The following is a 12,055-nucleotide window of genomic DNA, read 5'->3' as shown; positions in this document are numbered from 1 at the left end:
TATACTATGAACATAAAATATAAATGCAGCTTTATTCAAATAGAAATATAGGAAATATTCCCTGGGAGTTACTGTACTCACCTTTACCTAGGAGGGACAGTTATCCACTAAACGAGCTTTCAAGCACCATGTGAGTAGTGCAGAGTGTAGTCCTGTTGCGTGGGAAGGTGATAGTTTTGAAAGTATGAAGATGTGAATTAAGGCTATCAAGTCATTTGGAAAGGAAGACTGCCTGAGTAGGTGGCTGGGATTCATACTCCCAGAGTATGTATCAGTCTAACTTCTTCATGACTATGGTTTTATTGTTATTATTGTTGTTAGTTCAGACTATAATAGATCTCCTAAGCCATAGTTACCTTGGACTGATCTAAAATTTGAATATTCATATGTAGTCAACTCATGGTTGGCTTTATTGATTGTACTGAAATAACAGTTCAAGTGGCAAGCACAGTAGCCTGTACAGTATACCCTTGTTTATAGGTTTGTATTTTTGGTAACTGTGGTGGTTGATCTAGGGATACTTATTCTGCAGAACCTCTCTTGATTTTTTTTTTTTTTAATGCGAAAAGTACTTCAGACATCCCTGGCTCATGCTTGTAATCCTAGTTACTCAGAAAGCTGAGAGCTGGGAGGATTAGAGTTCAAAGCCAGGCTAGGCAGGAAAGTCCCTAAGATTTTTATCCCCATAGCTCAATTTGGCAGAACAACTAGACTTGAGCAAAAAAGGCTCAGGGATAGCTCTTAGGCCTGAGTTCAAGTACCAGGATCAGTACAAAATAGAGAGGATTAAGGAAGGGGAGAGAGATGAGAGAGAAAAAGAAAGGAGAGAGGTATTATTTTTGCTAGAACTTGACTTGAGGCATGCTTTATTTATTTTACTTTAAAGGTAAGAAAACTGAAAGACAGATTGACTGGATCAAGCCATATAGCCAAGAAGTAGTTTAAAACTATCATTATAAATTCTGTGTATAGTTAAATTTTTCCCTTAGCCCTTAACCTCTTGAGTCTTCTACTATCTTGATGTTTATGGATATAGCAGAAATACAATAGTGTTTGCCTAAAGGATTATGTATTGCTAATTATGAAATAGCTACTTTAGAAGCCCTTTCAGTAAGATTTGAAGCATTTCTTAAATGCCAGTTTCTTTTTCTTCTCTGATTTCTTTTGTAACCTTTTACATTTTTCCTGAAACCTTTAAGGTTTGATTAGATGTTGGGGGGCACATTAACACTGCCAAGTTGGACAAACTGTGAGACTTGGTGAGAGCTGATGACAAAGTCTGCAGCTGGTTGCCTTGCTGTGGAGGTTCACTCACTCTCTGATACGACCTTTTCTTCAGCTTCTCCTAGGAACTACTTTTGTTTTATTTACATGAGCATTTTGCATGGAAGTTAGAGAGGGTCTGTTCTGGTGAGCTCTTGATTATGGTTTAGGCCCTTACCAGATGGATGGAGTTCATTGTGCAGGTTCTCTTTAGACTGTGGTCCTGCTGCAACTTTAACCATGTGGCTTCAGGCTCATTCTGATTTACCTTTGAGATGAGAATAAAACTTACATATTACTTCTTCAACTCTCAGTAACTATAATAAGGGCAGCAGTTCCTACATGTAAGCAATTATTATTAGTAGTACTACTTAAAAAAAAAAACTAGACCACTCAGAGCTGTTTCCTGGTGACTTTACTATTAATCTATATCATGTATGTAGGTCTGTCATTTTGAGAAGGATTTTCATTTTAATGGCTGGGCCCAGTTTCTTAGGACCACCCAGCTGGTAGATTTTTCATTTGGAATCTGGCAAACCTTCCGGGTAGTGTTCTTCTCTTTTGTCTTTGTTGGAGGCCTGCTGGATCTGCATTAGTCTTGAGGGGAAGCAGTTACATAGTCACTTTAGGCTCCAGACCAGGGTACTAAGCAGAGGAGGTGTCGAATGGTCACCTTGGCAGCTCACTGCTCCATAAGTATGATGACACGTTAAATTTATGGTCTTAACTCTAGATGTTCCTACTTTTGCAGTGGCTCTTATGAGTCCACGCTAGCTGCTTATGGCCTAATTTATTAATCCAGCTTCTCCGCTTCCAGGTGTGGTCCAGAATGAGGAATGGAACAAATACAACTTGATGTTTAATCATTTTCTCTTAGTTGTCCCAAGGAAGTATTTAAATGATTCCTTGGTTAAAATAGAATTGGTTTGTACAGAGAAGTCTCCTGATGGAAGAATGCACTAGATAGGTGAGAGGCAGATGATGAGAAAGAAAGGAAGAATTGTGAGCAGACCAGTAGCCCTCCTTCCAGCCAAACCTCCTGAGGGCCACACCCAGTGCTAAGCTTAAGGTTATGTCAGTAAACAAGATAGAGAAACTTTTATGTAGGGATCATAAAGTTTAGAGAAGAATCAATAACAAGTTAAATACTATATAACTTCTTAGAACTTTTCCATGCTTCTAGTTTCACTCATATTAAAGGCAGAGGTCTTATATTAGCCTAAAATAAGGCCCCTGGTGCCAGCCTCAGCACCTTGTGTTCTGACCTGATTGTCAGTTACTGTCTGGCTATTTCCTCTGCCTGGAATGTTCTTCTAGATAATTTTTTTTTTTGCTAGCTAACTTACTTGCTCCTGTATAAATGTGGCTTTCTTAATAAGTCTTGATCAACCTATTTATATTACAATCTTCCCCCTCTCCTCGTATATTACTTTTATATAACAATACAAATTTTTTAAAAGTTATAATCTCTCACATTCCCAACAATCCTGCACACTATTTTTCATATTATTTACCAATCTTTAATATATATCTGTTATATATATATATATATACAGTAAGTTTAATGGGGGCAGAGATCTTCTCCTTGTTTCCTATATTAAGTTCTCAGAAGAATATTAGGCACTTAGTGTTCAGTAAGCATGAATAAATAAAATTGAATAGTAATGTAGGATATTTAAAGTTTGGATTTGTTTCCTATGACTGCTATTCCAAATTAACAAAAACTTGGTGGCTTAGGGGGAAAAAAGAAGCCCAAAATTTGTTCACTTAGAGTTTTGCAAGCCAGAAGTCCAAATTTAAGATGTCAGCACTCCAAAGGCTCAAGGAAGAATCTGCCTTTCCTTTTCCAGCATATAGTGGCTCCAGCTTTCTTCATGCACTCCAGTCACTGCTTCTACAGTCATATCACCTTTTCTTTTGTCTCTAAGAATATCTCTATTTGTAATTAGGGCTCACCTGAATTCTCCATAATAAATATCTTCTCTCAGATCATTAACTAAATCACATCTCTTGGCATATAAGGTAATATTTGCTCTTTTGCTATATGAGGTAGATCCAAGGATTAGAACATGAATGGATGTTTTGGAGATCATCATTTGCCCTCTACATAAAAGGAATGTTTGAAACAGAGGGGGAAGAATCATCCCTGGTGTAAGACTTAGAGGAATGCTGATGGGAATCGAATAGGCTACTCATCGTTTTTCTTATTTTTATGGAAATTTTTATTTGGGATCACATAATTGCTTTCAAGTTAAATCCACACGTGCACAGACACACTCAGATTTCCATGTGCTGGCCCCTACAGTTAACTCATTCATAGTTGCTTTGTATTTTCTTTTGTCCTTATAAAGAAGCAAACATTGGAAGTAAACTCAAAATCTCTCATCCTCCATTTCTGATTTCCACTTCCATTGTTTTCTATCTGGAAACAATCACAATCATTAATATATAATATATGGAGGTATATGTGTTAGAGCTAAAAATATCTTTCAGAAATGGTGTATATAAGTACTATACATGTATACACACATACATATATAGTATATGTATATTATGCAACATGCTATTGTTTGCATTTTCAGTCAATTCAAATGGATACACCTGTAGTCATTCACTTTACTCAAAATTCTGGTTTTCTCTCTATCCTGGCTTCAGAGTATGTAAATCCTAGGAAAGCCCTGATTTGCCTAGCTTGGTCCCATGTCATCACCAGGACTGTGAAAGTCAGGAGCTCATGTCTTCCCGATAGCCAGAGGGTTAAGATACTTTGCATCTCTCCTCAGAGTAATGTATGATTAAGGAAAATGGGGATATGAGATCTAGAATTCACAAAAATCAGATTTCTGCTTGTGCTACTTCAGGTTTGAGCCTGGCCTTTTCTGATCTGGTTATGTTTTGGGCCCTTGTACTTTATTATTTGTCATGTAGTATCTTTACTACACTCTGTCTGACCTGTTTTACTGTTAAGTTTCAGGAAATACAGAGTCTGAAATAGATGCTCAGCACGTTTTTTTGGTTTTTTGTTTGTTTGTTTCCATGTTTCTAGGGCTTAAATTTTGGGCTTTATCCTCTTTTGCTCAAGGCAAGCACTCTACTATTTGAGCCACAGTGCTACTTCTGGCTTTTTCTGAGTAGCTTGTTGGAGTCAGTCTTATAACCTTTCCTGCCTTAGATGGTTTCCAGTGGTGATTCTTACTAAGGTCTCAGCTTCCTGAGTAGATAGGATTATAAGACTGAGCCACCAGCGCTTGGCTCAGCACATATTTAATCAGAATGGCATCTGAACATCTGAATAAACATTTAAGTGCAAAGTAAGTTTTACATAGAACACCTACATGAATGAAGCTTACTAAAACTGAGGGTACCTGAGAATTTTATAGCAGGTAGACAATACAATCTAATTACAAGATGCAATGTGATATATTACTATTACTATGTGTAGAAGATGATCAAGAACACTTTGTGTTCTTTCTCATCAATATATTAACTCTTTCAAAAGTTTCCATTAGAGCTCAGTATCTGTCTCTCAACTCTGTATTTCCTCTGAATTCTTGTTTTAGTTTTCTGAGAATTTACATACACAGATATTTCAGGAATAAAATCTCCTACATTGGAGGAGACTATGGTAGTCTGTGCTCTTTAGAACTCACCTCCTAGGTGAGATTACTGTGTGAATCCTCTAACAGAGATGCTGTTTTCTGGTTTTGTCACACTTGGTTCATTTATGTGATAAGTGAATTCATTTTTGTCTGTTATTTGAACTAAAGGTGTTATTCACATACTATGTCTTCCCAAATGGCATTATCTTGTTTCTGTTTCTAGAGTATAAGATAAATGGATGATATTCAAATTAGATTTATTCTTTTTTTTTAATCTCCTTTTAGGTTGCATCCCAGCGTATAAGCTCAGTGGATCTTTCATGTTGTAGCCTGGAACATCTGCCTGCCAATCTCTTCTATAGCCAAGACCTCACTCATCTCAATTTAAAACAAAACTTTCTAAGGCAAAATCCCAGCCTCCCAGCTGCCAGAGGTCTAGGTGAACTGCAAAGGTGAGTCTGAATGAATGCTGGCACTCTTGAGAAGGAGTAAAGACTGATTGCTGGTGTTACCCCTTGAATGTTCTGATGGAAAAAAGGCTAATGTAAGAACTTTCTCTCTTGGAGGACAGGTAAATAAGACTTATCAGTTCTTCTGAAAAAGTTTCACAAAGTCCCTGCCTTTGGAATTAATGGTTTGTGGTTACTTACTGTGTAGATTTATATAATGCTCTTTAAATCACTTTTATTCCTACAGCTAGCTGAAAAGCTAGTAACAGCTGATATGCTTCTCCTAGCTTCATAAATTTGTTCATATTAAGTTATTTCTTTTGAAGTTTATATAAGATTAGGGTTTTTTTTTCCTTCATATGAAGTAAATAGAATCTTTGTCTATAACTAGAGAGAAATGGCTTGCATATCTCTAAAGCAGATTTAAGAGGTTTCCTCTTTGGAATAGTGATTAATCTTGATTCTGTGCTAAATTAAACACCCAATAGTTACATATTTATTTCAAGTATATGAGACCATGATTACAACAGACTCTGTTTTAAATGAATAATTAGAAGTTCATTTTCTTTTACTTGATCAAGATGGTTACAGACAACTGTATGGTAATTAACCATTGTGATTATTGTGTTTATGTTTTCTTTTTCTTTTTCTTTTTCTTTTGTCTGTCATGGGACTTGAACTTTGGGCCTGGGTGTTGTCCCTGAGCTCTTCAGCTCAAGGTTACTGCCCTACCCCTTGAGCCATAGTGCCACTTCCAGTTTTCTGGTGGTTAACTGGAGATGAGAGTCTCATGGTCTTTTAGTCCCTGGGTTGACTTTGAACTGTGATCCTCAGATCTCAGCCTCCTGAGTAGCTAGGATTATAGGCATGAGCCAACGTGAATAATTGCTTATTGTAAAGTTTGTAGATAAGTCATTTCATATTGTAAAATGTATATACAATTGAAAATAGGGATAGTTTAATTGTATTTTCAGATAATTATGAATATTCCTTGATACTATACCAGAATTTAACAGGTGGTTGTATCTTTTTTTTTTTTATTACCAATCCAACTTGTTTATTCATGGTTCATTTTCGTGGATCTTAAGTTATACATACTTTTTATATGAGTAATTTTTTTCCTTAAAAATATAATTAGCTCTTACGTTGGGCACTGGTGGTGTAAGCCTTTGGTCCTAGCTAGTCAGAAGGATGAGACCTGAGGGTCAGAGTTCAAAGCCAGCCAAGGCAGGAAATTCTGAGCAGACTCTTATCTCCAGTTAACCAGTAAAAGCAAGAAGTGGAGGCATAGTTCAAAAGGTAAAACACTAGTCTTGACTGAAAAAGCCAAGTGAGACCTTGCCCTGAATTCAAGCCCTAGCAAAAAAAAAAACCCACACAAATATATTTAGGTCTTAATCTAGTCAATCAGTTCCGTGGACATCCCTTATTAGTCCAATTAAGAAAGAAGCCTAGTAAAACATTTTGAAAAGCATTGTTAAGATTTGCTGTCTAGGAATATACATCTGTCTGTTAAGAGATACAATTTCAATGAAATTATGCCTTTATAAGTTAAATATTTGCTGTCTTGGAATGCAAACTTGGGTGGCAAGACTACACTAAGAAAAAAAAATCTGCAGGAAACTTACTTCATTAAAAGATAGGTTAGGAAGGAGAAGGCTGTGATTGCTATCTTGTTTCTGAAGTGGCAGGGTGTTTTTGTTTTTCCCAGGTGGTTGTATCTTAAATGTTGGGTGCGATATGGAAAAAACTCCGTAGTCAGTGACTTGTTGAAATACTTTTAAGATTCATTAGATTATTTGCACTTTAAGTGAATGTTCACTCATACATCATTTTATTAAGTATTGGCTGTTTGGGAAATTCTGGTTTGTTCTAAATATTAACACATTTCATTATTCAATTTCAAGAATTCACATTTATTAATATCAGTACTGACCTGACCAGAAAAGCACTGGAAAATTGTCAAGAGTGCTGCAGAAACAAGTTTTCTAAAATTTTAATTTTCACTTGAAAGCTTAGAGACTCATTGACAACAAATACCATCAGTTGTTTTTCTTGAAAGCAACCATCTTGCTTCATTTTTGAGAAAGTATCTGCCAAATACCCAAGAATTAATAGCTGATTTGTCAGCTGTTCTCTCAAGTAAAAGTGATATTTTAAGAAAATAGTGATTCAAATCATTTATATATTCCTTGAGATAACCATCACCAATGAATATGTATCACAAATGCTTTTTTGTATGTCTGGACTTATTGTTCTACAAATTTAAAAAGATATGTATTTAACAGCGGAGTTATAATAACTTTTGGCACATCACGGAACTTTTTTTTTTAATTTTCTTTTTGGTTCTGGGAATTTTAAGGTCTTACTTGCTAGGCAAGAGACTACTTGAGCCACACTCTTTTGTTTTGAGTTTGTTTTCTTCTTTGTTGCCCTGGGCTGTTGTAGTTACCCTCCTATTCCTGCCTCCTGAGTAGCTAGATTATTTTTATTTGTTATTATTATTATTATTTTTGGCCAGTCATGGGGCTTGAACTCAGGGCCTAAGCACTGTCTATGGGCTTTCCTCAAGGCTATTGCTCTACCACTTGAACCACAGCACCACTTCTGGCTTTTTTCTATGTATGTGGTACCAAGGAATCGAACCCAGATTTTTGTGCATGCAAGTACTCTACCACTAGGCCAAACTCTCGGCATGCTAGATTATTTTTAAGTAGAACTCTCATTACAAATTTTTGAAGGAAATTTTTACAGTGATTGTTTGGTAGAGAAAAATAAAGTAGCAGCTGGGTGGTGTGGTGCTGCAGTGAACTAATTATGTAGACAGTAGACACCCAGAAAGACCACTGCTCCTGTGCAGTTTCTCTTGCTTCTAGCTGATGTTTCCTATGAAAGCAAACAATTGTAGAAAGCAAACTGTTGCAGAATTCCTGAGCTTCAGCTTTTATATATTGATGTTAATGTTTATACTGACATTTCCACAATAAAGTTAATAACTTTTTTTTAATTAAAGGGGAATATCATTGTTTTGAAGTAGTTGTATGTCAGCACTGTAGACCCATGCAGTTCTGTTACAGAGTATCAAGAACTTTTTACCATACCACCAGATGCTGTTGTCATGGAACAGAAAGGAGCATGAAATTTGTCTGAGCTAATGTTTACTTTTTAGGTCTATAGGGATATTAAATGCTAAATGCAGGTTAGTGGCTGTCTTCTAGAGAGAAAGTCAAGGGGTCTGGCATATTAGATAGTGATTAGAATAGTGTTTCAACTGTGCCTGTAATGTTTATTTATTTTTAAAAAATGAGAGGCAAATATGGCAAAATATTAATATTTGAAGAAAGAGTAGTATTTGAATGATTACTATTTTTTTTATATTTTTGTATTTGAGTATATCATAATACCTAATTTTTAAATGCTTCTTGTCACATGGACAAATGCTCTCAAAGTGACAGTGTTTATGGATTTTTTTTTTTTTCTGATCAGTCATGGGACTTGAACTCTGGGCCTGGGCACTGTCACATTGAGCCACTGCGCCACTTCTGGTTTTCTGGTGGTTAATTGGAGATAAGAGTCTCATGGACTTTTCTTCCCTAGAGTGGCTTTGAACTGTGATCCTCAGATCACAGTCTCCTCAGCAGCTAGGATTATAGGCGTGAACCACCAGTACCTGGCTAGAATATTTTTTTTATATTTTTTATTGTAATTAATAAAAGGGTTACATGATATTTGCCAGATAGAAGGTGCATTAATTCACATACATTGATACCCTTTCACATGTCTTGGTACCCATTACCCTCTCCCCCCCCACCCACCACCCACCCCCTGTCTTGGTTTTCCCCTTCCCTATCAAATTTCAAATAACCAAATACAAATAAATTCAATATATCAGATAACAAAGTGAGATACTGTAACAATATGAGATATCCAAGGGACAGCAAAGACAAGAAGATATTTGGGGCATGGACTTTTGACTTCAGTAGGGTTCAGGTCCTGCCTAACGCTCTTTCAGGGTCACCTAATCGCTTCCCCATATCTGTTGTCTCTGAATCTGTATATTTTCCTTCCATTGTCCATCCTCTAACACATGCACCATTTTTCCACTGCCACTGTAACAGCCCTTCTCAGCACCTGGACTACTGAATACTTTGGAAACATATTATTTTGCTATTTACCCCCAGTTCAGCTTAGCCTCTCTGTTGTTATTGCCTACTTTTTTTTTTTGCTAAATTTATTGGTTTTATTTTAGTTTTGTTTTTAAAAAGTCGAGGCTTTTTCCACTAAAATAATGTTAGTGAACAACAAGGTTTATAGTAAGAAATAGTCGCCAGCAGTTTCAGTTTGTCCTCCCTTCCAAGCCCTGCTCTCCAGTGAAACCACTCTTGAGTCTTTTGGCTTACTCCTTTATTTGTTCATCTTCCTAAATTTTATGTTTATTCTGTTGTGCTTTGATTTTTCATCTCTAGACATCATATATCGATATACTGCCATAGGTAATAAGGATTTAGCTCTTGTGTGGCTTGAACCCTGACTGCATAACTTGTTGAAAGCCTCATCTCAGTATACAGATATCAAGTTTTAGTAGTGCCAGAATTCACTGTTTCCATTATTATGAGCAGGAACTGTATTCACAGTGATTATTCCCTTCCTGTACAGACTTGATGGTAGCCTCTGTCTTCCAATTGTATGTATTTTTTTATTTTCTATTTGTAAGCTTTGCCCCCAGCATTGATTGCAATAGTGTCTTTTTGGCAACCTTTCTGAAGTCAGTATAGGTATTTGCTCCTTTGCACTCTACATGGCAAAGACATTTTTGTGCATTTTTTCCCTTGGGTGTGTCAGTTTTACTTGAAAGGAATCCTTTGGTCTTCTGAGGCATTGATTGCATGCCAAAATTTGGGGAACTGAGTAGGGAAACAGCTGCAATCTTGAGGTTTTGTGTGCAAATTATAATTTAATCTCTGTTTTCAAAAGTGTTTTTAAAATTATGCCTGTTTTTAAAACTCATGCCTTTGAGTTAGGGATTTTCTAGTTTGGGTTCTTTTTTTTGCATATCTGTTTATTTGTAAAAAATAATACAAAACTAAAGCTAATTTAATTTTTAAAATCAAACTTCATTTAGTGATAATGTACATTTTATAATAAAGTTGTAATAAAATATTGACATTTGATAGTTTAGACAAAGTATCATTCAGGTAAAAATCATGTTTGGCATGTAAAATTTAATTAGAAAATTCATAGTTCACAAAAGTACATACATTATTATAATTTTATTATTATAATTTTACTTAGGATACATAACAAAATTCACAGCTAGGCCTGTCATTTAGTGCTATAAAATTTTGCACTAGATTAACAGATACTTTTGTTAATAAGGTGCACTTGAAACAACTGATTCTGATGACCAATGAACTGGTACTTTATTGTGTAATAGAGATCTACTGGGTTTTTTTTTTTTGCTTTATTTTTTTTATTGTAATTAGTAAAAGGGTTACATGATATTTGCCAGATAGAAGGTGCATTAATTCACATACATTGATACCCTTTCACAGATCTACTGGTTTTTATAATGCTTAATCATTGAGCCAATATGGTTTGGATTCTTTGAGAGATGGGTCTAACTCTTCCTTAAATAATCTTTAGAAAATCTTTTACTTTTTTTTGTATAACAAAATAAATGTATATAGTAAATATACATGTATATAATTAAATATAAATGTATATAAATATAAATGTATATAATTACCATATACATCACATATATCATATGCATATATATGTGTATATGTACACACATATACATACAGACAGAAAATTGCAGTTTTAAATCCTGGCATTAATTTTAAGAAAGTCATATTTGTACTTTAGGAAGCCTCAGTGTACTTTTCAAATGTTTATATAGTTAGTGTGGAGGTTTTGAGATATGTCACATAGTAATTGCTTATTGTTTGTAGACGTAAAAAATTTTATTCTAATAATTCTTTAGTGTCTGTCTATTTCATAAGAAACTTTGGAGATATACCAGCAGATAATTTATTTTTATATTTTTACCTAAGTATCAAAGAATTGATTGTTAGTGTTAGAACAAATTTCTGAGGAGAAATTTTTAAGAATATTACAGTTATACTAGGTAGAAAGATCTTTAAGTGTAAGCACATATTCTGTTATTTTTCCTTCTAACTGTAATTTTTTACCTTAAACAAATGAGCTGTTTTCACAGAACGTTTAAATTGGTATGTGCTCCTGTGGTCTAAATCTAGAAAGATGACATGCTGATGTACACACACAGTTCAGCAATTTCAGAGGAAAAACATTGTTCTTGGAACTACTACTGTTTGTTTTTTCTTTATTGACATAAAAACTCTTCAAGTCAGTGTTCAAAATATAGAGAAGAGACAAACATGAGAGTAATAATTTGGATGTTTAATGGCTTCTTTATTAGTCACTAAAATTACAGTATATTAATCTTTTATTAATAGATTTTATCTTACATATAAGAAACTACATCTGTGTTTACAGATGTAGTCTTAATACAAGATTGTTACTGTTTTCCATAAATAATGGTTTTAATAGAATAGATTATTTCCTTGTAGAATCAGTGAGGTGCAGGACAGCTTTCTGCTGATTTAAATCAAGGACTATAACTTTTCTCTATGTTGTAGTTTTACTGTTCACAATGTAATAGCAAAGTATTATGAACATAACCATACTGTTATAAATGGCTTCAAACATTTTATTATACAG

At 34.9% G+C, this 12,055-nt stretch overlaps 1 protein-coding gene across 2 annotated transcripts in view; it reads left to right on the top strand.

The window, feature by feature from the left end:
- Phlpp1 (PH domain and leucine rich repeat protein phosphatase 1) overlaps nt 1-12,055 on the top strand; it is a 168,089-nt gene that overhangs the window by 98,978 nt on the left and 57,056 nt on the right. For both annotated transcript variants that reach the window (XM_090352998.1, XM_090352997.1), the window contains exon 4: nt 5,148-5,314. In XM_090352998.1, coding sequence (XP_090209124.1) covers nt 5,148-5,314 — 167 coding nt within the window. The remainder of the gene's footprint in view (nt 1-5,147; nt 5,315-12,055) is intronic.

Source organism: Megascapheus bottae, chromosome 19 (genome assembly GCF_031878675.1).
Source record: "Megascapheus bottae isolate mThoBot1 chromosome 19, mThoBot2.hap1, whole genome shotgun sequence".
Lineage (NCBI taxonomy): Eukaryota > Metazoa > Chordata > Mammalia > Rodentia > Geomyidae > Megascapheus > Megascapheus bottae.
Note: the sequence above shows the minus strand (reverse complement) of the source record. Positions and strands in the feature narration are given on the sequence as shown.